General features: G+C 43.5%; 1 protein-coding gene across 1 annotated transcript in view; it reads right to left on the bottom strand.

The window, feature by feature from the left end:
• Window positions 1–1,434: 1,434 nt before the first annotated feature.
• The window catches only part of LOC130293478 (tubby protein homolog), a 66,780-nt gene continuing 44,463 nt past the window's right edge, over window positions 1,435–23,751 (bottom strand). The window contains exons 8-16 of the mRNA XM_056542204.1: window positions 19,058–19,171; window positions 17,827–17,988; window positions 15,293–15,420; window positions 15,017–15,193; window positions 12,267–12,379; window positions 10,336–10,450; window positions 6,327–6,425; window positions 4,625–4,796; window positions 1,435–2,114 (exon numbers count right to left, since the gene is read on the bottom strand). Of these exons, the coding sequence (XP_056398179.1) occupies window positions 1,981–2,114; window positions 4,625–4,796; window positions 6,327–6,425; window positions 10,336–10,450; window positions 12,267–12,379; window positions 15,017–15,193; window positions 15,293–15,420; window positions 17,827–17,988; window positions 19,058–19,171 (1,214 nt within the window). The 3' untranslated portion in view covers window positions 1,435–1,980. The remainder of the gene's footprint in view (window positions 2,115–4,624; window positions 4,797–6,326; window positions 6,426–10,335; window positions 10,451–12,266; window positions 12,380–15,016; window positions 15,194–15,292; window positions 15,421–17,826; window positions 17,989–19,057; window positions 19,172–23,751) is intronic.

The following is a 23,751-nucleotide window of genomic DNA, read 5'->3' as shown; positions in this document are numbered from 1 at the left end:
TATCCTCCGTACCTTTAAAAAATCAACTCTTTCAATTTCGCACCTAAAAATCCAAATGATGGCTTATTTTTTGCGCCACCAATTCTACTTTGTAATGACATCAGTCATTTTACCCAAAAATCTACGACGAATGTCCACATATGTCTACCACATATGTTTATTTTTATTTACACAGTTTTTGTTTTGTTTTTTATATTGGAGAAGTGGGGTTATTCAAACTTTTATTAGGGAAGGGGTTAAATCTTTATTGCACACACTTTTACATTGATCTTTTTTATCCCATAGGATAACATAGATCGATGATTCTGCCGTGTGCTGCAGCTGTTCGGGATGCCGCGATTTTACCGCGGCGGTCGCGAACAGCCCACTGAGCTAGCCGGGGGTAGTTTAGTTTCACTTTAGACATGGCGATCAACTTTGAACGCCGCATCTAAAGGGTTAATAACGCGCGGCACCACGATCAGTCACGATTAGCCACGGATCCCGGCCATTGTAGAAAGGGAGCAGACTCAGGGCGTACAGGTATGCCCTTGGTCCTTTAACAGGTTAAAGGGGTAGTCCAGGAATAGAAAACAGAGCTAATTTCTTTCAAAAACAGCTCCTTGTCTGTCCGCAGGTTGTATGTGGTATTAAAACTTGGCTCCATTCACTTCAATGGAACTGAGCTGTTTAACCACACCCAACCTGGAGACAGACGGAGGACGGTTTTTGAATGAAATTAGCTTTTGTTTTTTCTATTCCTGGACAACCCCTTTAAGTGGATATAGCTAAATTGTCATACCATACGCAACCTAAAGACAGGGGTGGCTCTATATTTGGAAGAAAGAAGCTATGTTATTTTCATCTTAAAAATATTAACTTTGCAATACACTTACTTTCTCCCACACCAGGGTCCCCTTTGGGGGAGTTTATTATAAGTTTTATTAGAAAGATTATGAGTGTGTGTAGAAGGGGGCAGACACTGTTTTTATTTTTTAGAAACATAACAGTAACCTTAAATATTACCTGCCAACTCTTCTAACATGTGAGTTTTAGCAAATACTTACATTCCCTCTGAAATGTATAAATACATTGACAACCGGTTGGTACTATGTAGGGGCTTACCACTTTGACAAGAGGAATAGTAACACCCAGTTGGAAATTTCATACATTTCCAGGAGAAATAACACAGAAAACATGTTCCATGATTGTTAAAGGGGTATTCCAGCCTCTTAAAAAATTTATATATGCTCCTGGGGGGAGATAGTAAATATACTTACCTAGCCCTGGCTTCCTGCAGCTCCCATTCACCTCACCTGGTTCTCCAATTTTTTTCCCTTTTTCCTGCTTCCAGGAAACTGCTCCGACCAGTGATTGGCTAAGCAGAAAGATCCTGCTCCAAGTGCTTGGTTTGGAAGCAGGAAGAAGAGAGAAGATTGGGGAATCGGGTGGAGGTGAACAGGAGCTGCGGGGGACCAGCAGGGGACCGAAGCTAGGTAGATATGCTTTTTATTCCCGTTGCCTTAGCAGCATATTCTTTTTTTTTTTTTAAAGTCAGGAATACCCCTTTAAAGGGGGTTTTCAGAAAGACAAAATTTCCCCTTGTGCCTCCCTAGGTATTAAATCAATAGAAGAGTGCATACTTACCTCCTTTGCTGCTCCAGTTGACACATCTTCTGGTTCTAGCTGTGCTCCAGTTCTGAAAGCTTCTGATAACATCCCACTCGTTACTCAGCCAGTCACAGAGCTGACCGGGGGGAATGTAAAGTCATTAGAAGCTGGCAGAATGGAAGCAAAGCAGGGAACAAGAGAGGTTGTGACAGCAGGAGCACAAAGGCGCAATGGCAGGTAAATATGCGCCCCTTTATTGTTTTAATGCATGGGAAGACAGTAAGGAACGTTTTACGGTTTACCTGGAAAACACCTGTAAGTAATAACAAAAATAGACACAGGTCGTCTTTTATTTGCATTGACAGCTTAGTTTCCTGTTTTATCCAGACGTTATTCGCAGGCGAGTTTGCTGTCAAAGCTGGACAGGCAGATGGAGAAAGCTTGTAGAGCACACAGAGGAAATCTGAAATCCATGGTGAAAACGTCCTCTGCAACACGACCAAACTGCATGACAATGTTCTCAGCTGCATCAGAAAAGACACATGATAAAAAAAAAGACTCATTGCTCAGATGTAGAATTTGTCTTCAGTCAGCATTGGTACTTGGTTAATGCAAAAGGTTCAAACAGGTTTCTACACTAGAGCATTTCCTCTATGGCATATTTATCTATTTTTTGGGTGTTCTGCACAACAAAATGCCAAAACGGCCACATGGTGTTTTTCCGAGGGAAAAATTCCGTGGCCAGATATTAGCAGGGAGTCAATAGGGAAACGCAAATTGCCAAACCCACTTTGCGTATTTGGGTTTGGATTTTTTTCCCCTGACCCCAGCGTTTTGCTGCAATCTGGCAGTTTTGCCAAATCGCAGCTTGCTGAGACTAAGGCGTTTTTTTTGTTTGTTTGTTTTTTTAAAGCAAAAACGCCATAGTTTCTGCATCCTCGGATGAAAGTAGTGACGCATAGCATCCCTACTTCCCTCCGTCCGTCACCTTACAGCATTTTCCAGCGCAGTGGAAAACATGGTCTGGCCGATGCTGCTACTGAGGATCCAGGACACTCATCCCGGATCCCAAGGCAGGCAGCGCTGCTTTCTGATGTATGCAGGGCTCACGCACATACAGAAGAAAGCCTCCACTCTGTGTGAGCCAAATATGTGGTCTACACAGAGAGGAGACGTGACCTCAAACCCCGCTGTGCAGTGCAGGCGCCCATGATTTCACTCATCAGTGCCTGCACTGTTGAGGAGATCCGGGTGTGGGGGGGTGTAGGGGTATTGGGGCTGGGGTGGGGGCTCTGCTGCCTATATCTACTGTAGAGGAATTCTGCTGCCTATTCCTACTGTGGGGAACTCTGCTGCCTATACCTACTGTGTGGGAACTCTGCTGCCTATCCTACTGTGGGAAAACTCTGCTGCCTATGCCTACTGTGCGGGAACTCTGCTGCTTACACCTACTGTGGGGGAACTCTGCTGCCTATACCTGCTGGTGGGGAACTCTGCTGCCTGTACCTACTGTGGGGGAACTCTGTTGCCTGTACCTACTGTGGGGGGAACTCTGCTGCCTAGCTAATGTGGGGGACTATCTACTATGTTCCTGCCTAGCTAATGGGGACAAACTACCAAACTAACATAGGGGTTTTCATACAGGGGGCAGCTGTCTGGAGGATTTACTTACAGGGGGCATGAATACCTACCTGGGGAAGATTAATTGTCGGTGGGCATAACCTACTAGGGGCCACTACCTCCTGGGGACACTACCTACCTGGGGGCATTACTTACCTGCAACTTCCATAAGCAACACCTTATTTTCTGTCACTAACACAAAATACTCTGATAGTGCCCCTCCCGAGACTAGGCTCTGAATCTGCAACTGGGTGGAGGGGTTGCTGGCTACCTACTTGTTTCCCTGGTTACCTAACTTTATATCTGGATGCCCAACTACTTACCTGGCTATCTAACTACCTACATACCTGGCTGCTTTACTACCTACCTACATACCTGGCTACCTAACTATATACATACCTGGTCTTCGTACATGGCTGCCTAACTACCTAGCTAGCCACCTACCTACATACCTGGCTACCTACCTACTTACATATCTGGCTTCCTGATCTTTCTACCTAGTCACTTACCTACCTGGCTACCTATCAACTTTACTTTTACTGTGCAGGACACCAAAGAGGGCATTATTACAGTCTGTGGGCCTATAGATGGGAAGATTATGTAAAGGAGGGGAGGGCACTGGAAAAATGCAGAGTCTAACATGTTTGTCTTGTAGATGTTAAGAGATCGAGATGGCGGTCTGATACAGATGGAGAAGGAAAGAGGATGCTGCCGATCAGAAAATATGTAATTGTGAGTCCCTAGATGTAATTGCAATCACTTCTATGGTATACAGATCCTGTGTACAGCTGACACCTACCGGCATATGGTTCTTTCATATAATCACTTATATGGTATACAGATCTCTTTCAGCTGGTATCTACTGCTGTATGGGCACTGTATATAATCACTTATATAGTATACAGATCCTGTATAGTATACCAGTCTGTGTATAGTGGTTTTTAGTCAGTACAGTATGGCGGTGTTATCCAGTTATTGTGTGGTGGTATATATTTCCTCCTTGTATACTGGTATTATTGGTCATGGAAAATTATTTTACCTACGTTAAAGTGTTTCATATATTACAGTTAAATATATAGTTATATATAAATTGGAGGCTCCCTGTTTAGGAACACAAGCAGAGAGCACCACAAATGTACTAACCCTATTCTTGTGTTTATTTTTTCTTCTCGGTTCAGATCCGTGTATGCAGAGGATTACGGTGGATCTGGCGATGAACTGGATTTTTTTTCTTTTAATAAAATGGCTAACGAGGGCTTGTGGGGAGTGTTTTTTTTAAATAAACAAATGGAAACCTAGCCTCAATGTGTTTTTGTAGGTCCCATCTTAAAACATTAGAGGCAATGTGGAATCAAAATTGTACCCCTAAAAAGAACAGAGAGTACCCAATATCCCACTCTATGTGTGAACTTACGGTCATCAGCATTTATTATCTGGAAGTTCTTCACAGAGGCCTGCGTAACACGTCCATGGAAGTTCAGAACGTAGGACTGCGTTTCCTCATTCCATGATGGTGCTTTGTTGTGGAAAACTGTAATATTCTCCATATTTCCATTTTGAAATCGAGCTAAAAGGGTCTCATGTTCCTTCACATAGAAAAGACAACACAACAGTATACAAAAGCATGAGCTACTATAAATATTCTGCATAGGACACAAAGCATCTTAGAAGTGTAGGTCAACCTCTGATGGATCTGTTGGGGTATTTCCATAACCATACCATCTCCATACCTTTCCTGTCAAGTCAAAATGACTTCAGCAAGCTTACGACTGTTGAATTGTCAGGACAGTGGGAACCCCAGTCAAAATGACAATGGGAGCTTAGCAATAACTAATCTTGAAAATAATGCAGTGTTATTTTCCACTGGAGAGGTGGCCATTAGAGATGAGCGAACTTACAGTAAATTCGATTCCTCACAAACTTCTCGGCTCGGCAGTTGATGACTTTTCCTGCATAAATTAGTTCAGCTTTCCGGTGCTCCGGTGGGCTGGAAAAGGTGGATACAGTCCTAGGAGACTCTTTCCTAGGAATGTATCCACCTTTTCCAGCCCACCGGAGCACCGGAAAGCTGAACTAATTTACGCAGGAAAAGTCATCAACTGCCGAGCCGAGAAGTTCGTGACGAATCGAATTTACTGTAAGTTCGCTCATCTCTAGTGGCCATGCAAGCACATCCATCTGTATAGACATCTCTTGGAGTTATGGGAACCTCAAAGTTCTCCAACTTCCAAGAAGAATGACCCCATAACTAGCCAGATATGTGAAATATAAAAGACAAGGTTTTGTGAGGTTACCTTAGTGTTTCATTGGCATCTAGTAAAGGTAAAAAAAAAAAAAAAAGCTTATTAAAGGGGTATTCCGCTGCCCCAGCGTTCAAAACATTATGTTCCGAACACTTAGAGCACGGGGCGGGGGTTGTGGCATCACGGCCACGCCCCTCGTGTCATTACGTCATGCCCCCTCAATGCAAATTTATGGGAGGGGTGTGACAAGCGTGACGTAATGACACGAGGGGCGTGGCCGTGACGTCACAACCCCCGCCCTGCGCTCTAAGTGTTCGGAATATAATGTTTTGAATGCTGGGGCAGCGGAATACCCCTTTAATAAGCTTTTTTTTTAACCTTTACTAGATGCCAATGAAACACTAAGATAACCTCACAAAACCTTGTCTTTTAGAACATTTAGAACATTGGGTGGGGTCGTGAGGTCACTACCATGCCCCTAATGAGGACACACCATGCCCCCTCAATGCAAGTCTATGGGAGGGGGCGTCACGCCCCCTCCCATAGACTTGCATTGAGGGGGCGTAGTGTGACCTCATTAGGGGCATGGTAGTGACCTCACCACCCCACCGCCCGCACCCAATGTTCTAAATGAATGCCGGGTGCTGCACAGAGATCTCAGGGGTCCAGCCGCTGGGATACTTTTGGATAGGGGATAAGATGTCTAGGGGCGGAGTACCCCCTTTTAAAACTGTAGGTATAGTAAAAGTGACCTTACATTTTCTCAACTTAAGTCATATCTTCCACTGACCCAAAAATGTAACGACAAAATCCAAAAGTAACTCCGATGCGGCCATGAGTTACATGTAAGTAGTGCTCTCATTACCAACTCACATTGCGCGGCCTTATGCATACTCTCTCACAGTCCTGGTCCATCCTAGGGATAATGACAGCCATTTTACGGGGTCCTCTGAACCCCAATACATTGGTTTCCTGTTTATCAAATAAAGGGGAAAAAAAATGAAATGCCACGTCAATGGTGTCCATGTGTAATATTTCACCAGTCTCTTGTGCGATCAGCACATTTTAAAGTGTTTTCTCCACGTTATTTCAACCTTTGATATAAAAGCAGAATCTGGAATGGGTACAGGGTAAAGGGCATTTTGAGGTTGATTTAACAATGCTGACAATTATGTTAAAAAGCGGTTGATACTGCAGATATTAAGAGGAGGATCTATGAACCATTTGCATTAATGAATATAATAGTGCCTAATATGAAAGAACTGGGTGTTAGGTCAATAGTAGCTAATATCAATACTAATACAGCAAATATTAATTCTGTAGTCGTATTACAATCACACTGTGGTTAGCATAACATTACTATATACTCTGCTTTAACATGGTAATAATATAACTCCTGTCCACACAGTAAACCCTATTTAGACATCTAGATATCAGTCCACCTTATTTGATAATGAATCAGTGCAGATAATCTGTACATTGATTCTTTGTATTTTGTGGGTTGAATAAGGTGAGATAAAGGGGTACTCCAGTGGAAAACAATTTTTTAAAATCAACTGTTGCCAGAAAGTTAAACAGATTTGTAAATTGCTTCTTTTAAAAAAATCTTGATCCTTCCAGTACTTATAAGCTGCTGTATGCTCCACAGGAAGTTGGATTTCTTTTCAGTCTGACCACAGTGCTCTCTGCGGACACCTCTGTCCATGTCAGTTACTGTCCAGAGTAGGAGCAAATCCCCATAGAAAATCTCTCCTGCTCTGGACAGTTCCTGACATGGACAGAGGTGTCAGCAGAGAGCACTGGGGTCAGAAAGAAATTCAAAAAGAAAATAACTCCCCCTTGGGTACGTACATGTCCATGGACAAATATGATTTTGGAAGCTCAAATCGTCTGAAATCGTATCTGTGCAGCGGACACTCAATTAGTGATGTGGTCAGACTGAAAATAACTACACAATTTCCTCTGCAGTATACAGCAGCTGATAAGTACTGGAAGGATTAAGATTCTTAAATAGAAGTAATTTACAAATCTGTTTAACTTTCTGGCACCAGTTGATTTAAAAAAAAGAAAAAAAATGTTTACCACCAGAGTACTCCGTTAATACATTCACCTCTATTTTTCATGTGATTCCCATTGAAATAGTGATCCTATATACACACTTGAACATACACTCCATGGGGGAGATTTATCAAAACCTGTGCAGAGGAAGAGTGGTGCAGTTGCCCATAGCAACCAATCAGATTGCTTCTTTCATTTTCCACAGGCCTCTTTAGAGGCCTGTGGAAAATGAAAGAAGCAATCTGATTGGTTGCTATGGGCAACTGCACCACTCTTCCTCTGCACAGGTTTTGATAAATCTCCCCCCATATGTTAATAATAAACTTTATTGAGAACATCATTTGATAAAAACAATTAAAAAGGACAGTATAGCCAGACAAAAACTGGAGTTAGGGTGGGTTCACACTACGTTTTGTCCCATACGGGAGCGCATACGGCAGGGGGGAGCTAAAAGCTCGCGCTCCCGTATGTGACCGTATGCGCTCCCGTATGTCATTCATTTCAATGAGCCGACCGGAGTGAAACGTTCGGTCCGGTCGGCTCATTTTTGCGCCGTATGCGCTTTTACAACCGGACCTAAAACTGTGGTCAACCACGGTTTTAGGTCCGGTTGTAAAAGCGCATACGGCGCAAAAATGAGCCGACCGGACCGAACGTTTCACTCCGGTCGGCTCATTGAAATGAATGACATACGGGAGCGCATACGGTCACATACGGGAGCGCGAGCTTTTAGTTCCCCCCTGCCGTATGCGCTCCCGTATGGGACAAAACGTAGTGTGAACCCACCCTTAGTGAGGTAGGTAATGTATGATTAATTAGCATAAAGGCAAAAACAGCATAACTATTCCTACCTAAAAAGTAGGGCCACCAGTATAACAGAAAACAAGTTACACATAAAAGTCATGCAAGAATTGCACAGATATCAATACATAGATAAGGAGGTCACTGAACAAATGCCCTCCAGCGAGTGTTCAGGAAGGAAGGGGAGTAACAAAGTACAAATAAGAGCCTAGATAAAGCTGCCGTATAACAATCAACACCGTCTTGGGCGCAATGAGCAACATAAATATAGAGCTTCCCCACTCACAGAACACAGGCTGGGAGACATACCGTATTTTTCGTCCTATAGGACGCACCGGCGTATAAGACGCACCCAATTTTTAGGGTCAAAATCTAAAAAAATTAAGATTTTGAACCCAATAGTGGTCTTCAACCTGCGGACCTCCAGATGTTGCAAAACTACAACTCCCAGCATGCCCGGACAGCCGTTGGCTGTCCGGGCATGCTGGGAGTTGTAGTTTTGCAACATCTGGAGGTCCGCAGATTGAAGACCACTGCATAGGAGGTAATACTCACGTGTCCCCGCCGCTCCGGAACGTCTCTGCTGCCGGCCGGGTATCCTCGCTCTCCGTCGCCGCCATCACGTCGTTACGCACGCCGACGCACGTACGCGACGACGTGATGACAAGGAAGGAGAGTGCCGGCCATACAGGGGATCCCTGAACGGAGAAGACACCGAGGAGGCAGGTAAGGTCCCCCCCGGTGTCCAGTAAGCACTAACCCGGCTATTCAGTCGGGCTGTTCGGGACCGCCGCGGTGAAATCGCGGTGGTCCCGAACAGCCCGACTGAACAGCCGGGTTAGTGTCACTTTCCCTTCAGACGCAGCGGTCAGCTTTGATCGCCGCATCTGAAGGGTTAATACAGGGCATCACCGCGATCGGTGATGTCCTGTATTAGCCACGGGTCCCGGCCGTTGATGGCCGCAGGGACCGCCGCGATAGGGGTGTATTCGCCGTATAAGACGCACCGACTTTTCCCCCCCAGTTTTGGGGAAGAAAAAGTGCGTCTTATACGGCGAAAAATACGGTAGACAGTGTATCTACCCACACAACGCCAGTACCCCAACGTCGTTTCGCCGTTTGGCTTCCTCAGGAAGCCAAACGGCGAAACGACGTTGGGGTACTGGCGTTGTGTTATACTGGTGGCCCTACTTTTTAGGTAGGAATAGTTATGCTGTTTTTGCCTTTATGCTAATTAATGATACATTACCTACCTCACTAACTCCAGTTTTTGTCTGGCTATACTGTCCTTTTTAATTGTTTTTATCAAATGATGTTCTCAATAAAGTTTATTATTAACATATGGAGTGTATGTTCAAGTGTGTATATAGGATCTCTTGTTAGTTACTAACACACCTGACTGAATATATATTGTTACTACTTTGCCCCTTTTCTTTGGATATACCATTGAAATATTGAAATAGTTATAGCTAAGGCTGCTTTCACACTATAAAATGTATCTGCTTTAAGATCCGTTCAATGTTCCGTTATAAAAACCCTGAAAATCGTCCGTTAAACGGCCGGTACAACATCCCATACGGCCGTTAGAAAATCCCATTATAGTCTATGGGATTTTTACATTATCCGTTTTAACCCGTTATAGCCCATTATTAATGACGGCCGTTATTTTGTGACGGAAGATAGTAATGGGAGAAATAGTGCATGCATTATTTCTTCCGTTCATTCTCCCAGCACAAAAATAATGTCCGTTATTAATAACGGGCTATAACGGGTTAAAACAGATAATGTAAAAATCCCATAGACTATAATGGGATTTTCTAACGGCCGTATGGGATTTTGTACCGGCCGTTTAACGGCCGATTTTCAGGGTTTTTATAACGGAACATTGAACGGATCTTTAGAACGGATACATTTTATAGTGTCAAAGTAGCCTAAACCCTTTACCGGTTATTTTTAAATATAAAAACGATATCTTGCCTAGTTCAGTTTTCCCCGTAAAATGTTCCATGGTATTGTCACTTACATAAGATACAGATACCAATTCCTGCCGGAGGGATTCCCTTTCCTGCACGAAGGGCTGCTTGTCAGGGCTCGCCCCACCGTCAAATACTGTGAACTTGGTTCCTAGCATGTTGGACCTATGAAAAAACTGAACTTTGGATCTGGATTCATCTGTATTATAGGCATAGCAAGAAGGAACAAAGGAATAGAATCACACTTAAATGATCACTGTCACTTTTAACAACTGTGTGATTTCTAACATTTTGGTTATTTACTTCATTTTACAAAAACAAATCCTTACCCAAGAAATAAGCTTTAAAGGGGTACTCCCGTGGAAACCTTTTTTATTTATTTATTTAAATCAACTGGTGCCAGAAAGTTAAACAAATTTGTAAATCCCTTCTATTAAAAAAAATCTTAATCCTTCCAGTACTTTTTAGGGGCTGTATACTAAAGAGAAATACAAAAAAGAAATGCATTTCCTGTGATGTCCTGACCACAGTGCTCTCTGCTGACCTCTACTGTCCATTTTAGGAACTGTCCAGAACAGGAGAAAATCCCCATAGCAAACATATGCTGCTCTGGACAGTTCCTAAAATGGACAGCAGAGGTCAGCAGTCAGGACATCACAGGAAATGCATTTCTTTTTTGTATTTTTTTTTGTATACAGCCCCTAAAAAGTACTGGAAGGATTAAGATTTTTTTAACAAGTGATTTACAAATCTGTTTAACTCTCTGGCACCAGTTGATTTAAAAAAGGTCCTTAAACCATAGTACAATTTAATTAAAGGCACGTGACCTCTAAGGTCATACAGAGGTATTCCTATATAACATATTAAATATATATATATATTTATACATTAAATACCATTTATATGAGGCGACTAGGGGTTAGTCCTACAGGAGAGCCCTATTGACATTGAAGGACTCTGGCTGAGGGGACTTTAGACAAAGGGACAGGACACCACAGATATACAGCAGTCCCTCAAGTTACAATATTAATTAGTTCCAGGACGACATTGTATGTTGAGATCATAACTCTATGGAAACCTGGTAATTGGTTCTGAAGACCCAAAATATCATCCAAAAATAGGACAAAGTGAGGATTAAGAAAAATAAGTAGATACCGTAACTAATAGAGATAAAGCAAGTGCTTACATATTAGAAAGAAAAGATCTGCTGGGAGTTGCAAATCACTGTCTATTTCAGTGTTTTCCAACCAGGGTGCCTCCAGCTGTTGCAAAACTACAATTCCCAGCATGACCGGACAGCCTTTGGCTGTCCGGGCATGCTGGGAGTTGTAGTTTTGCAACAGCTGGAGGCACCATCATTGGGAAACACTGGTCTATGAAGAGGACAGGAGCTTCTTCAGGGTCCTGTACAGTACATGCTATGTCCTAAAAAAGTAAAATGGAGCCGCCCTTACTTGGTGTCCAAGGGAGCAGCTAACAATGGCATAGGTTAAAAGTAGTACGGAACATGTAGTACCTCCCTGTACTGTAGGGGGTGCTACCAGACAGCCAGATAGTACATGCTTTTTAGGTATACAGGGGTTTTACCAGTGAATGCCCATTCTGATTGGTCGGTTCTTCCAGCCATTGACACGTTTTGCAGATTCCATAACATTGTATGTTGAGTCTGGTTTCAAGTTACAATGGTCCAGAAAAGACCATAGTATGTCGAAACTATTGTATGTTGCGGCCATTGTAAGTTGAGGGATCACTGTACAGACATGATAAACAGACATGATTGACAGAGCTCATCAGTGGAATGTATACAAAAGAGGGCGTCCCCATTCAAAAATTAAAATGGGCCCCTTTCACGTACATTGCTTATTATAGTCTTACAGTAAACATTGGCATCAGATACTCCTTATGCAGTAATATAAAGGGCATAAAAAATACCCATCCAACACTGCAACCCAGATGAAGTTCTTTACATATATTTAGTTACCTGACTTTTCCTATCACACTTTCTCCTCCTCGTGAGAGATCTGTGGGATCCACTGAGATGAGATAGTTGGACGTTTTGCTTTTCTTTCTCTTTCTTCCAGCCATGAGGAAAAGCTAACGAAAGAAGATAACATGGACATGGACTATTGTTCAGATGCCGTATAAAGATCTATTTATTCTAAAGGATGGGCCAGTAAGTTCCCAGACATCCAAACAGCGTGGTGTAAAAATTATCCAACTAAATTAAAGGGGTACTCCAGCGCTCCGCCCCCTCAATGCAAGCCTATGGGAGGGGGCGTGACAGCTGAGGGGGCGGAGCGTGACGTCACACGGGGTGGAGCCTTGACGTCACAACGCTCCAGCCCCGTGATTGACAGTAATCAGACCTGGAGCGAACACGCTACTAGAACTGATTTTAAATGGGGTGCGGTGTGCAAGATCATGGGGGGACCCCCGCGATCAGGCATCTTATCCCCTATCCTATGGATAGGGGATAAGATGTCTAAGTGCCGGAGTACCCCTTTAAGCGATAATATTTGTATCTATATAATGACATTTTGTTTGCTTCTTTTCTTTTTCCCCAACAATCTGTACCAGTATGGCCTCTCTGCTTGGCACCAGGAAAAAGCATCATATATAGTACTGTGAAATACCAGGACACTTTGACTACAGCTAGACCTGTGAACTATATTCATGCAATTCATTACTAGATTTATCAGTAATTTATATAATTTATCAGTTTTGTTCATATGCGATTGAGGCCGTTTTGTGCAAACGGGGCGTTCCTTTACCCCTCAATGCACCAATATGGCAGCCTCCTCATGAATACCGGGCCACTCCTTTGTGCTTGAGTTACGTCACTGCAGATGAGCTTCTTAGTATTCATGAGGAGGTGTTGTTAGAGGAGTGGGTGGGCCGGCTTATTGGCGTACCAAGTGTTAACGAAATGCTCCCCCCCTCCCTGCCCCAAACTATCGAATTTGCATATATCAATAAAACTGACAATTCTGATGGCTCCTATTAGTGTTAGGATGCCCTAACCTGTTGTCAATTCCCCTTTAAATACACCTTCTTTTGAAAAGCTTGATTGTGCCTTATCTCCCCCATGTATGCGAAGCCAAGACAACTTACCATTTGAGCCGTAGGCCTTCTAATGATCTCAATTTCTCCCAACATGATATTCCTATACAGTGGCTGCATGGTTAATAGTATTCATTGGAGCACTGAAGTCAGATCAAGGACAAGATCTGCATGGAGTTTGTATGTTCTCCCTCTATGTGTGTGGGTTACCTCTGGGTACTCCAGTTTACATACTTACACACTCCAAAAACATAATGATAGATTAAAGGGTTACTCAACTGGAAAACATTATTATTATAACTTTTTTTTTTTTTTTTTTTTAAATCAACTGGTGCCTGAAAGTGAAACAGATTTGTAAATTACTTCTTTTAAAAAATGTTAACCCTTCCAGTACTTATCAGCTGCTGTATGTTCCAGAGGAAGTTCTTTTCTTTTTGAATTTATTTTCTGTCTGACCGCAGTGCTCTCTGCTGACAACTCTGTCCATTTTAGGAACTGTCCAGTGTAGGAGCAAATCCCCATAACAAACCTATCCTGCTCCGGACAGTTCCTAAAATAAACAGAAGTGTCAGCAGAGAGCACTATTGTTAGGATCCGGGTACTGTGAGGATATTGGTGGTGGATCCTCTGTGTCAGTGGGGTGATGACGTGGGCCGTACCAGGGGAACGGAGTCTAAGGGGTTACTGGTATTCACCAGAGCCCGCCGCAAAGCGGGATGGACTTGCTGCGGCAGGTAACCCCCAGGTCGTTCCACCCGATAGCGACTCAACCTCTCTGACTGCTGAGATAGGCGCGGTACAAGGGATTAGGCAAGAGCAAGGTCGGACGTAGCAGAAGGTCAGGGCAGGCAGCAAGGATTGTAGTCAGGGGCAACGGCAAGAGGTCTGGAACACTGGATTGGGACATACAAGGAAACGCTTTCACTGGCACAATGGCAACAAGATCCGGCAATACTGGGAAGGGGAAGTGAGATATTATAGGCATGGACACAGGTGAATTCACTCATTTGGGCCAGGCGCCAATCAGCGGCGCACTGGCCCTTTAAATTGCAGAGAGCCGGCGCGCGCGTGCCCTTGGGAGCGGGGCCGCGCGCGCCGGGACTGAACAGACAGGGAACGGGTCCGGTAAGCAGGCTGGGATGCGAACCGCGAGCGGGCGCGTCCCGCATCGCGGATCGCATCCTTGCTAGGGACACTATCGCAGCGCTCCCGGTCAGCGGGTCTGACCGGGGCGCTGCGAGCAGGTAAACGCTGCGAGCGCTCCGGGGAGGAGCGGGGACCCGGAGCGCTCGGCGTAACAACTATGGTCAGACAAAAAGGAAATTCAAAAAGAAAAGACCTTCCTGTGGAGTACACAGCAGCTGATAAGAACGGGAACGGTTAAGATTTTTAAATAGAAGTCATTTACAAATCTGTTTAACTTTCTGGCACCAATGTTTCCCAGGGGAGTACCCCTTTAATAAGATTGATCCCGGTATGTGTGACATAGGAAAATGATCCCATTTGGAGTAGCAACTATTGAATGAGTGTCGTTGATCTCTTTACAGCACTGTAGAATATGTTTATGCGATAAAAGCAACGGGAATAAATAAATACATAACAATAAATATATTGTTCATTGTAACTTTGGTTAGGAACTGGAAGTAAAAGCACAGTCATTTGTTTGCTTACTCTTTTCCCATCATCTCTCTCAAGATGAAGGTAGTAGGTGGGGTAGAGTCCTCTGTCTACGCCTTTCTTGTCCCTAGTGATTCGGCACTGAAAAGTCATATTATGGGAAGCTGGTCGTAACGCAAAGTCTTTGAGATCATCAATTTCAAGGTTTGCAGCAAACTGGGTGTCTTCTTCCTAGTTTTGCAAAAAAATAATGACCTGAGCTTCAGGGTAGACTTACCGTACATACCATTGTCTTTTCCTAGAGTAGGTGGATCTAACTTCACAACTTACCTTACTCAAAGAAGACATGGGTCTTGTATATACAACACTGCTAAGGATGTCAGAATCTTCATCAAAGTCGTTTTCTTCTGTTCCGTTGGTATCCCCATCATTGGAATCCTGTCTTCTTCTGGATCTCACTAAAGTCATCATTAAGAATAAATAGGATAATGTGACGTTGGATTTATTGGACAATTTTATGAATGTCCAGATATTATTGAGCTCTCACACTTGTATTTATATGAATTTACTAAACATGTATTTAGATGAAGCAAAAAAAATGCTAAAGGGGTACTACGCTGCTAAGCGTTTGGAACAAACAGTTTCGAACGCTGGAGCCGGGAGCTCGTGACATCATAGCTCCGCCCCCTCATGATGTCACGCCCACCCCCTCAATGCAAGTCTATGGGAGGGGGCGTGACAGCCGTCACGCCCCCTCCCATAGACTTGCATTGAGGGGCGGGGCTATGATGTCACGCGCTCCCGGCGTAGGCTCCATCGTTCGGAACAGTTTGTTCAAAACGCTGAGCAGCGGAGTACCCCTTTAAGTCCAGTTCCAGTAGATCATAATGGCCATTTACATTATCAGCAATCATACAATGTGACATCGCTTGCAAACCTAACCTCACATGAAGCATTCTTTAAAGGGGTACTCCGCCCCTAGACATCTTATCCGCAATCCAAAGGATAGGGGATAAGATGTCAGATCGCCGGGGTCCCGCTGCTGGGGACCCCGGGGATCGCTGCTGAAGCACTCCGCTATCATTACTGCGCAGAGCAAGATCGCTCTGCACGTAATGACGGGCAAAACAGGGGCCGGAGCATCGTTACATCACTGCTCCAACCCTCGTGACATCACGGCCCGCCTCCGTCAATACAAGTCTATGGGAGGAGGCGTGGCGGTCGTAACGCCCCCTGCCATAGACTTGCATTAAGGGGACGGGCCGTGAGGTCATGAGGGGCGGAGCCATGACGTCACGCTGCTCCGGCCCCTGTATCGCCCGTCATTACGCACAGAGCGAACTCGCTCTGTGCAGTAATGATGGCGGGGTGCCGCAGCGGCGATCCCCAGGGTCCCCAGCAGCAGGACCGCGGCGATCTAACATCTTATCCCCTATCCTTTGGATAGGGGATAAGATGCCAGGGGCGGAGTAACCCTTTAAAGTTATGGATCCTTTTTTATATTCTCATCTAGGAATTTTAGGATACCCATGTAGTATTTCCTTATGTAGTCTCAAGATACACACTCCTCGATTAGAAAATGTTGTCTTTGAAAAACAATTTGACTAAGCTTTGATTCTGTGAAGCATTTCAGTCAGATACCTACAAATAGGGTAAGAGGCTGCCACCCTTTTTTAAAGGGTACCTCTCATCAAATAAACTTTTGATATATTTTAGATTAATGAATGTTGAATAACTTTCCAATTGCATGTTAATGAAAAATATGCTTCTTTCTATTGTATTTTTCCCGATCAGTCCTGTCAGCAAGCATTTCTGACTCATGCTGGAGTCCTAAACACTCAGAGCTGCCAGCCTGCTTTGTTCACAGCCAAACAGGCTGTGAACAAAGCAGGCTGGCAGCTCTGAGTGTTCTCCTTTGTGAATAAAGCAGACTGGCAGCTCGTGGTGTGTAGGGCTCCAGCATGAGTCTGAAATGCTTGCTGCCAGGACTGGTAGGGAGACCCCTAGTGGTCATTTCTTCAAAGTGGAAAATTAAATAGAAAGAAGCATATTTTTTAATAACATGCAATTGTAAAGTTATTCTGCATACATTAATCTATAATATATCAAAAGTTTTTTTGATGAGAGGTACCCTTTAAGCAAAAACAAAGGCCATCTTACAAGGGACTAGTCAATAAACAAGATGCTAGAATAGCCAAAGATCATCTCCACCAGGGACACTCCCTCTTCTATCTATGGGCACCTTACCTACAGTAGTTCTTTTATCACAATGGAGTTAAAGTAATACATATACAGCGGTCCCTCAACATACAATGGTAATTCGTTCCAAATGAACCATCGTTAGTTGAAACCATGGTATGTTGAGGGATCCGTGCAATGTAAAGTATAGTACGTTATACTCACCTGTCCCCGCCACTCCGGACCATCACCGCTGCCCTGGATGTGGCCCCCCATCGCGGTCGCCGCGTCCCCGGGGTGTCCCCGCCACTCCAGACTGTCTCTGCTGCCTGAGATCGTCGCTCTTCATCGCCGTCATCACGTCGCTGCGCACGCCGCTCCTATTGGATGACGGTATGGCGTAGGCGGCGACGTGATGACGACGATGGAGAGCGACGGTGATGCAGGGGATCCCGAAGAGAATGGTCCAGATCGCCGGGTACAGGTAAGTGATCATCATCGAACCACACAGGGCACCGTAAACGGCTATCCGGTGGCAGCTGAAGCAGTCTGCCGTTTTTGCGATGGCCCCAACATACAAAAGCATCATATGTTGATGCTGCCTTCAACATGCGATGGCTTCTGAGAAATGATCATATGTTGGGGCCATCGTAGGTCAGGGGGTCACTGTACATACAAACATATACCTGTTTTCTGCTGCTTCTTTTTATGACGTTGTTTGATGGGAGCAGGAGGAACGGTGCGATCCCCAACACTCATTGAATTCTCTTCATCGCTAGAATTCTTAAAGGCAACCATCTTATCTGACGTTATTTCTTGAATGAGATCCTGGGGTTGTATATCAACATCTACACAAAAATTCCAATTGGAAGGTGTTACAACATTATGATGTCTTTGTCTCATGCTGACCATACAGATAATAAAGCAGTCAGACAAAAAAAAAATGCATGTTTACTGTAGTGGCGAGAGGGCAATAAGCATCTGACATGCCCCTTTTGAATTAAAATTGGCATAATCCCCTGTTTCCCCTGACAACCGTTATTGGAGAAAATTCAGGAGGCCCCTTAGACATATGATTGTTGACCGAACCCACCATAATGAGCAAGATAGGATGACTTTTTCTAATATATATGAATAGCTTTACTCTCTGGCATAAGGCTGCACCAATATTTAAAGGGGTACTTGGGTGGAAAACTTTTTTTTTTTTTTTTAAATCAACTGGTGCCGGAAAGTTAAACAGATTTGTAAATTATTTCTATTAAAAAATTTGTGGCTGTATTTTACAGAGGAAGTTCTTTTCATTTTGGATTTCTTTTCTGTCACAACCACAGTGCTGACACCTCTGTCCATTTTAGGAACTGTTCAGAGCAGCATATGTTTGCTATGGGGATTTCTCCTGCTCTGGACAGAGGTATCAGCAGAGAGCACTGTGGTCGTGACAGAAAAGAAATTCAAAAAGAAAATAATTTCCTCTGTAGTATACAGCTGCTAATAAGTACTGGAAGGATTAAAGGGGTCATCCAGCAAAAAGAAAACTTTTTTTAATAGATCAACTGGATCCAGAAAGTTAAACAGATTATTAAATAATTCTATTAAAAAAATTATTTAATCCTTTCAGTACTTATGACCTGCTGAAGTTGAGTTGTTCTTTTCTGTCTAAGTGCTCCCTGATGACACGTGTCTCGGGTACTGTCCAGAGTAGAAGCAAATCCTCATAGCAAACCTCTTGTACTCTGTGCAGTTCCCAAGAAAAGCAGAGATGTCAGCAGAGAGCACTGGTGCCAGACAGAAAAGAACAACTCAACTTCAGCAGCTGATAACTATTGGAAGGATTAAGATTTTTTTTAATAGAAGTCATTTACAAATCTGTTTAACTTTCCGGCATCACTTGATATAAAAAAAAAGTTAGGTTACAACCTTTGTTCTGTGGCGTGTTTTCCTTTTCACAGTCGTGAGTGAAAGAAGCCGACGCTTTGCGGGTCTTTGACGTCTTGGGTGATGCTTTCTTGGATTCTTTTGCATCATGCTTCCCTGGACAAAGTAAAAAGAAACATCTTTAAAATATTTAGATCCACACTCCAAAGAAAGTTACATGGACCGACACTTCTCCACACCCACCAAACAATGGTAGTATACAGCACAGATAAACTAGACTAACAGCTGTTCTAATGAAACCACTATCCATATATAATCCACACCAGATTAGAAAGTTATACTCGCGGCACTCATCATAACATCAAGAAAACTTCTTTAAAGGGGTACTCCGGTGGAAAACAATTTTTTGCAAATCAACTGGTGCCAGAAAGTTAAACAGATTTGTAAATGACTTCTATTAAAAACAATCTTAATACTTCCAGTATTTATCAGCTGCTGTATACTACAGAGGAAGTTGAGTTGTTCTTTTCTGTCTGACAACAGTGCTCTCTGCTGACACCTTTGTCCATGTCAGGAACTGTCCGGAGCAGGACAGGTCTGCCATTGGGATTTGCTCCTACTCTGGACAATTCATGACATGGGAGAGCACTGTGGTCAAACAGAAAAGAACTCAACTTCCTCTGTAGTATTCAGCAGCTGATAAGTACTGGATGGATTAAACATTTTTAATAGAAGTCATTTACAAATCTGTTTAATTTTCTGGAGTCAATTGATATGAAAAAATTAATTAAAAAAATTGTTTTCCACTGGAGTACCCCTTCAATTGGGATTTTGGTCACAGGCCATCTGCTGTACTCTGTGACCAAGATCACTACAAAAGAAGGTATGTTGATTTTATGGTGAGTACCTTAAGTATATATTTCTTTGTTGGAATTTATAAGATATAGATTTACTTTAAAAAAAAAATGTTTAAAAAAACAAACATGTCAATAAGAATTGTAATCGATTCCATGCATTGTCATGTGACCTAGCATTTCTTCATCTATATAGTTATTAATGGATTCTTAAGTCATTAAAGGAGTACTCCGGAGCGCTGGTAATTAAAAAAAAAGTTTACCTCATCTCTTTCAAAGACCTTTCCAATGATACCTCATTTATCAAATTTGGCCCAGCCATTCTCTTGTAATTGCCACCTGTAGCAGTAAGCAGCCATGTCATAAAGACTACATTTCCCATGACTCCCTGCGCCAGCTTCCTGTAAGCTGCTGCTCTCTCCCCCTCCTCTCCCCCCCCCCCCCCCCCCCCCAGGAAATTATAATAAATTATAATAAAGTAACGCCCACAGCTCCTTCCCTCCTTCCATGTGCCCACTAGCGCAGTGTTTCCCAACCAGGGTGCCTCCAGCTGTTGCAAAACTATAACTCCCAGCATGCCCGGACAACCGAAGGCTGTCCGGGCATGCTGGGAGTTGTAGTTTTGCAACAGCTGGAGGGTCCACAGCTGGGAGACCACTGTCTTACACATGTATCCATGTTACAGCAGGGCTATAGAGTTTGGGGTGACCCCCACAAAGCTGCTTCACTACAGACTCCCTAAAGTTAAAGGGGCTCCCCGATTACAACACACACTATATATATAATGCATTCCTGCAAACAGTGCCCATGCTGCCCCCAGTTCTGCAAAGTAACTCACTGCTCCTTGCACTGGGCACCCCAACCCCAGAGAGTAGTGCCCCCCAGGGTCCAGGCTGCGCCCCCTCCTCACCTGGCACACCTGCCCCTTCTCCCCCGCAGGGGGCTCCTCTCTCTCCCACTCACACACAACTAGTGAAAGTTTTGCCGGTGGCCGAGCATGCTGCCAGTGCCGCCCTCCCCCGGTCAGTAGTGTCACTCACCCCGGAGACTGAGGGATGATGCCTGCTGTCACCGCCGCCTCCACTTGTGGCTCCTCCGCCGTCTTCCTCCTCCCGGACCCTGAGTCCGCGCAGCTGTAATGCCGGAGAACACACAGGCGCGCCCCCGAGACCTGAGGCTTCCAGGCCGGGTGGGGCGGATCATATACAGGGGGTGCTGGAGCGGTGTACAGTATATAGAAGTACATTCTATGTAGCGCAGGCGCAGCACTACGCAAATAGCGTAGGGCTAACGTAGGCAGCAATAGGAGCCTAGCATTAGCCCAACGCTACTTGCGTAGTACTGCGCATGCGCAGAATAAATTAACTTTGGGGGAGTAGCCGACTCCGGGCTGGGAGGCCGGCACAGCCCGCAGTGACTCATGGCGGCGGATCAAGAAGAAATACAGGTCGAGCGTCATCAGAAGACCCAGCTTCCGGACGGAGCGAAAAGCGAGGAGAAGACCGGGAAGAAGACCATATGGAAAACGTGAGTATATTAGAATGTTATATATCTTTGCCTCATGCTACAATTCCCCTATAAAAGGTTAGCTCCGGAGTACTCCTTTAATAAAACATGGCGAGGTACAGTAAAACAAGGACAGTAAAACATGTATCTTTAGCTTCTTTCAATGTCAGGCTGTTATATATATATATATATATATGTATATATATATATATATACATATATATACACACAAAAGAAAGGGACTGGCACTACTGACAATGAATCCTGTTTGGTTGTACTCGGTGATATAATGAACGCTAGAAGGTGTGGAGGTTCAATGCCTAAAAGGCCACATTCATGATGAAGGAAAATGGTGGGATAGATTTTCCGGACATATACAAGTATTTCTTGGAAGGACAAATGTATTTTTTGACTAATTGGAAAGAATTTGCCTTTTTTGATTTTTTGTTGTCCGGTAGTGGTACGAAATTTATAGATATATCCCAGTTGTTGGAATCCGGTAAGTTTAAAGACGGTGAATGGAGGAAGGTGTTGATGGTTAACCTGTTAAGGACCCATGACGTAACGTTACGTCATCAGTCCGGTCCCAATCCATAACGCGGGGCCTCTAACAATGTCCGGGACCCGTGGCAGTGATCGCGGTGCCGCGCGCTGTTAACACTTTAGACGCGGCGTTCAAAGTTGATCCCGAACAGCTTACAGGACAGCGGGAGGGTCCCTTCCTGCCTCCTGGTGTCCGATCGCCAAATGATTGCTCAGTGCCTGAGATCCCGGCATGAGCAGTCAAGCGGCAGAATCATCGATCACTGGTTTCCTATGAGAAACCAGTGATCAATGTAAAAGATCAGTGTGTGCAGTGTTATAGGCCCCTATGGGAGCTATAACACTGCAAAAAAAAGTGAATGAATGTCATTTAACCCTTCCCCTATTAAAAGTTTGAATCACCCCCCTTTTCCCATTAAAAAAAAAACACAGTGTAAATAAAAATAAACATATATGGTATCACCGAGTGCGGAAATGTCCGAATTATAAAAATATATCGTTAATTAAACCGCTCGGTCAATGGTGTGCGCGCAAAAAAATTCCAAAGTCCAAAATAGTGCATTTTTGGTCACTTTTTATATCATTTAAAAATGAATAAAAAGCGATCAATAAGTCCTATCAATGCAAAAATTGTACCGTTAAAAACTTTAGATCACAGCGCACATCTCAGAAGATGACAATTTTAAACATATAAATTTTCCTGCATGTAGTTATGATTTTTTCCAGAAGTCCGACAAAATCAAACCTATATAATTAGGGTGTCATTTTAATCGTATGGACCTACAGAATAAAGATAAGGTGTCATTTTTACCGAAAAATGTACTACGTAGAAACGGAAGCCCCCAAAATTTACAAAACTGCGTTTTTTTTAATTTTTTTATTTTGTCTCACAATGATTTTTTTTCCGTTTCGCCGTAGATCTTTGGGCAAAATGACTGACGTCATTACAAAGTAGAATTGGTGGTGCAAGAAATAAGCCATCATATGGATTTTTAGGTGCAAAATTGAAAGAGTTATGATTTTTTTAAAGACAAGGAGGAAAAAACGAAAATGCATAAAACAGAAAAAACCCCGATCCTTAAGGGGTTAAAGGGGTACTCCGGTGAAAAACTTTTTTTTTTTTAAATCAACTGGTGCCAGAAAGTTAAACAGATTTGTAAATTACTCCTATTAAAAAATCTTAATCCTTCCTGTACTTATAAGCTGCTGAATACTACAGCGGAAATTCTTTTCTTTTTCAAACACAGAGCTGTCTGCTGACATCATGAGCACAGTGCTCTCTGCTGACATCTCTGTCCATTTTAGGAACTGTCCAGAACAGCATATGTTTGCTATGGGGATTTCCTTTTACTCTGGACAGTTCCTAAAGTGGACAGAGATGTCAGCAGAGAGCACTGTGCTCATGATGTCAGCAGACAGCTCTGTGTTTCAAATGGAAAAGAATTTCCACTGTAGTATTCAGCAACTAATAAGTAGAGGAAGGATTAAGATTTTTTTAATAGAAGTAATTTAAAAATCTGTTTAACTTTCTGGCACCAGTTGATTTAAAAAAAAAAAAAAAGTTTTTCACCGGAGTACCCCTTTAAAATCTTGGTTAAAACATGGAGGGTAGTAAGGAGAGAGATGGATATAAAAGGAATAATGGATGAGGCACCACTGCTGGACAACGTAAATATACCTGAAGTGAGAGAGATGGGAAAGATGAGTTTATTTAGAAATACGAGGTGTGTTAGGATAAAAGACGTTCGGGAGAGATGCAAATTCAAGACTTGGACAGAGCTGGGCGGACCGGTCCATAGCATCAATGCCTTCCTCTTGCAGGAACTGCTGACA

The sequence above is a fragment of the Hyla sarda genome, chromosome 10 (genome assembly GCF_029499605.1).
Source record: "Hyla sarda isolate aHylSar1 chromosome 10, aHylSar1.hap1, whole genome shotgun sequence".
NCBI lineage: Eukaryota > Metazoa > Chordata > Amphibia > Anura > Hylidae > Hyla > Hyla sarda.
The sequence above is the reverse complement of the archived record's forward strand: the minus strand, read 5'-3'. Positions and strand labels throughout refer to the sequence as shown.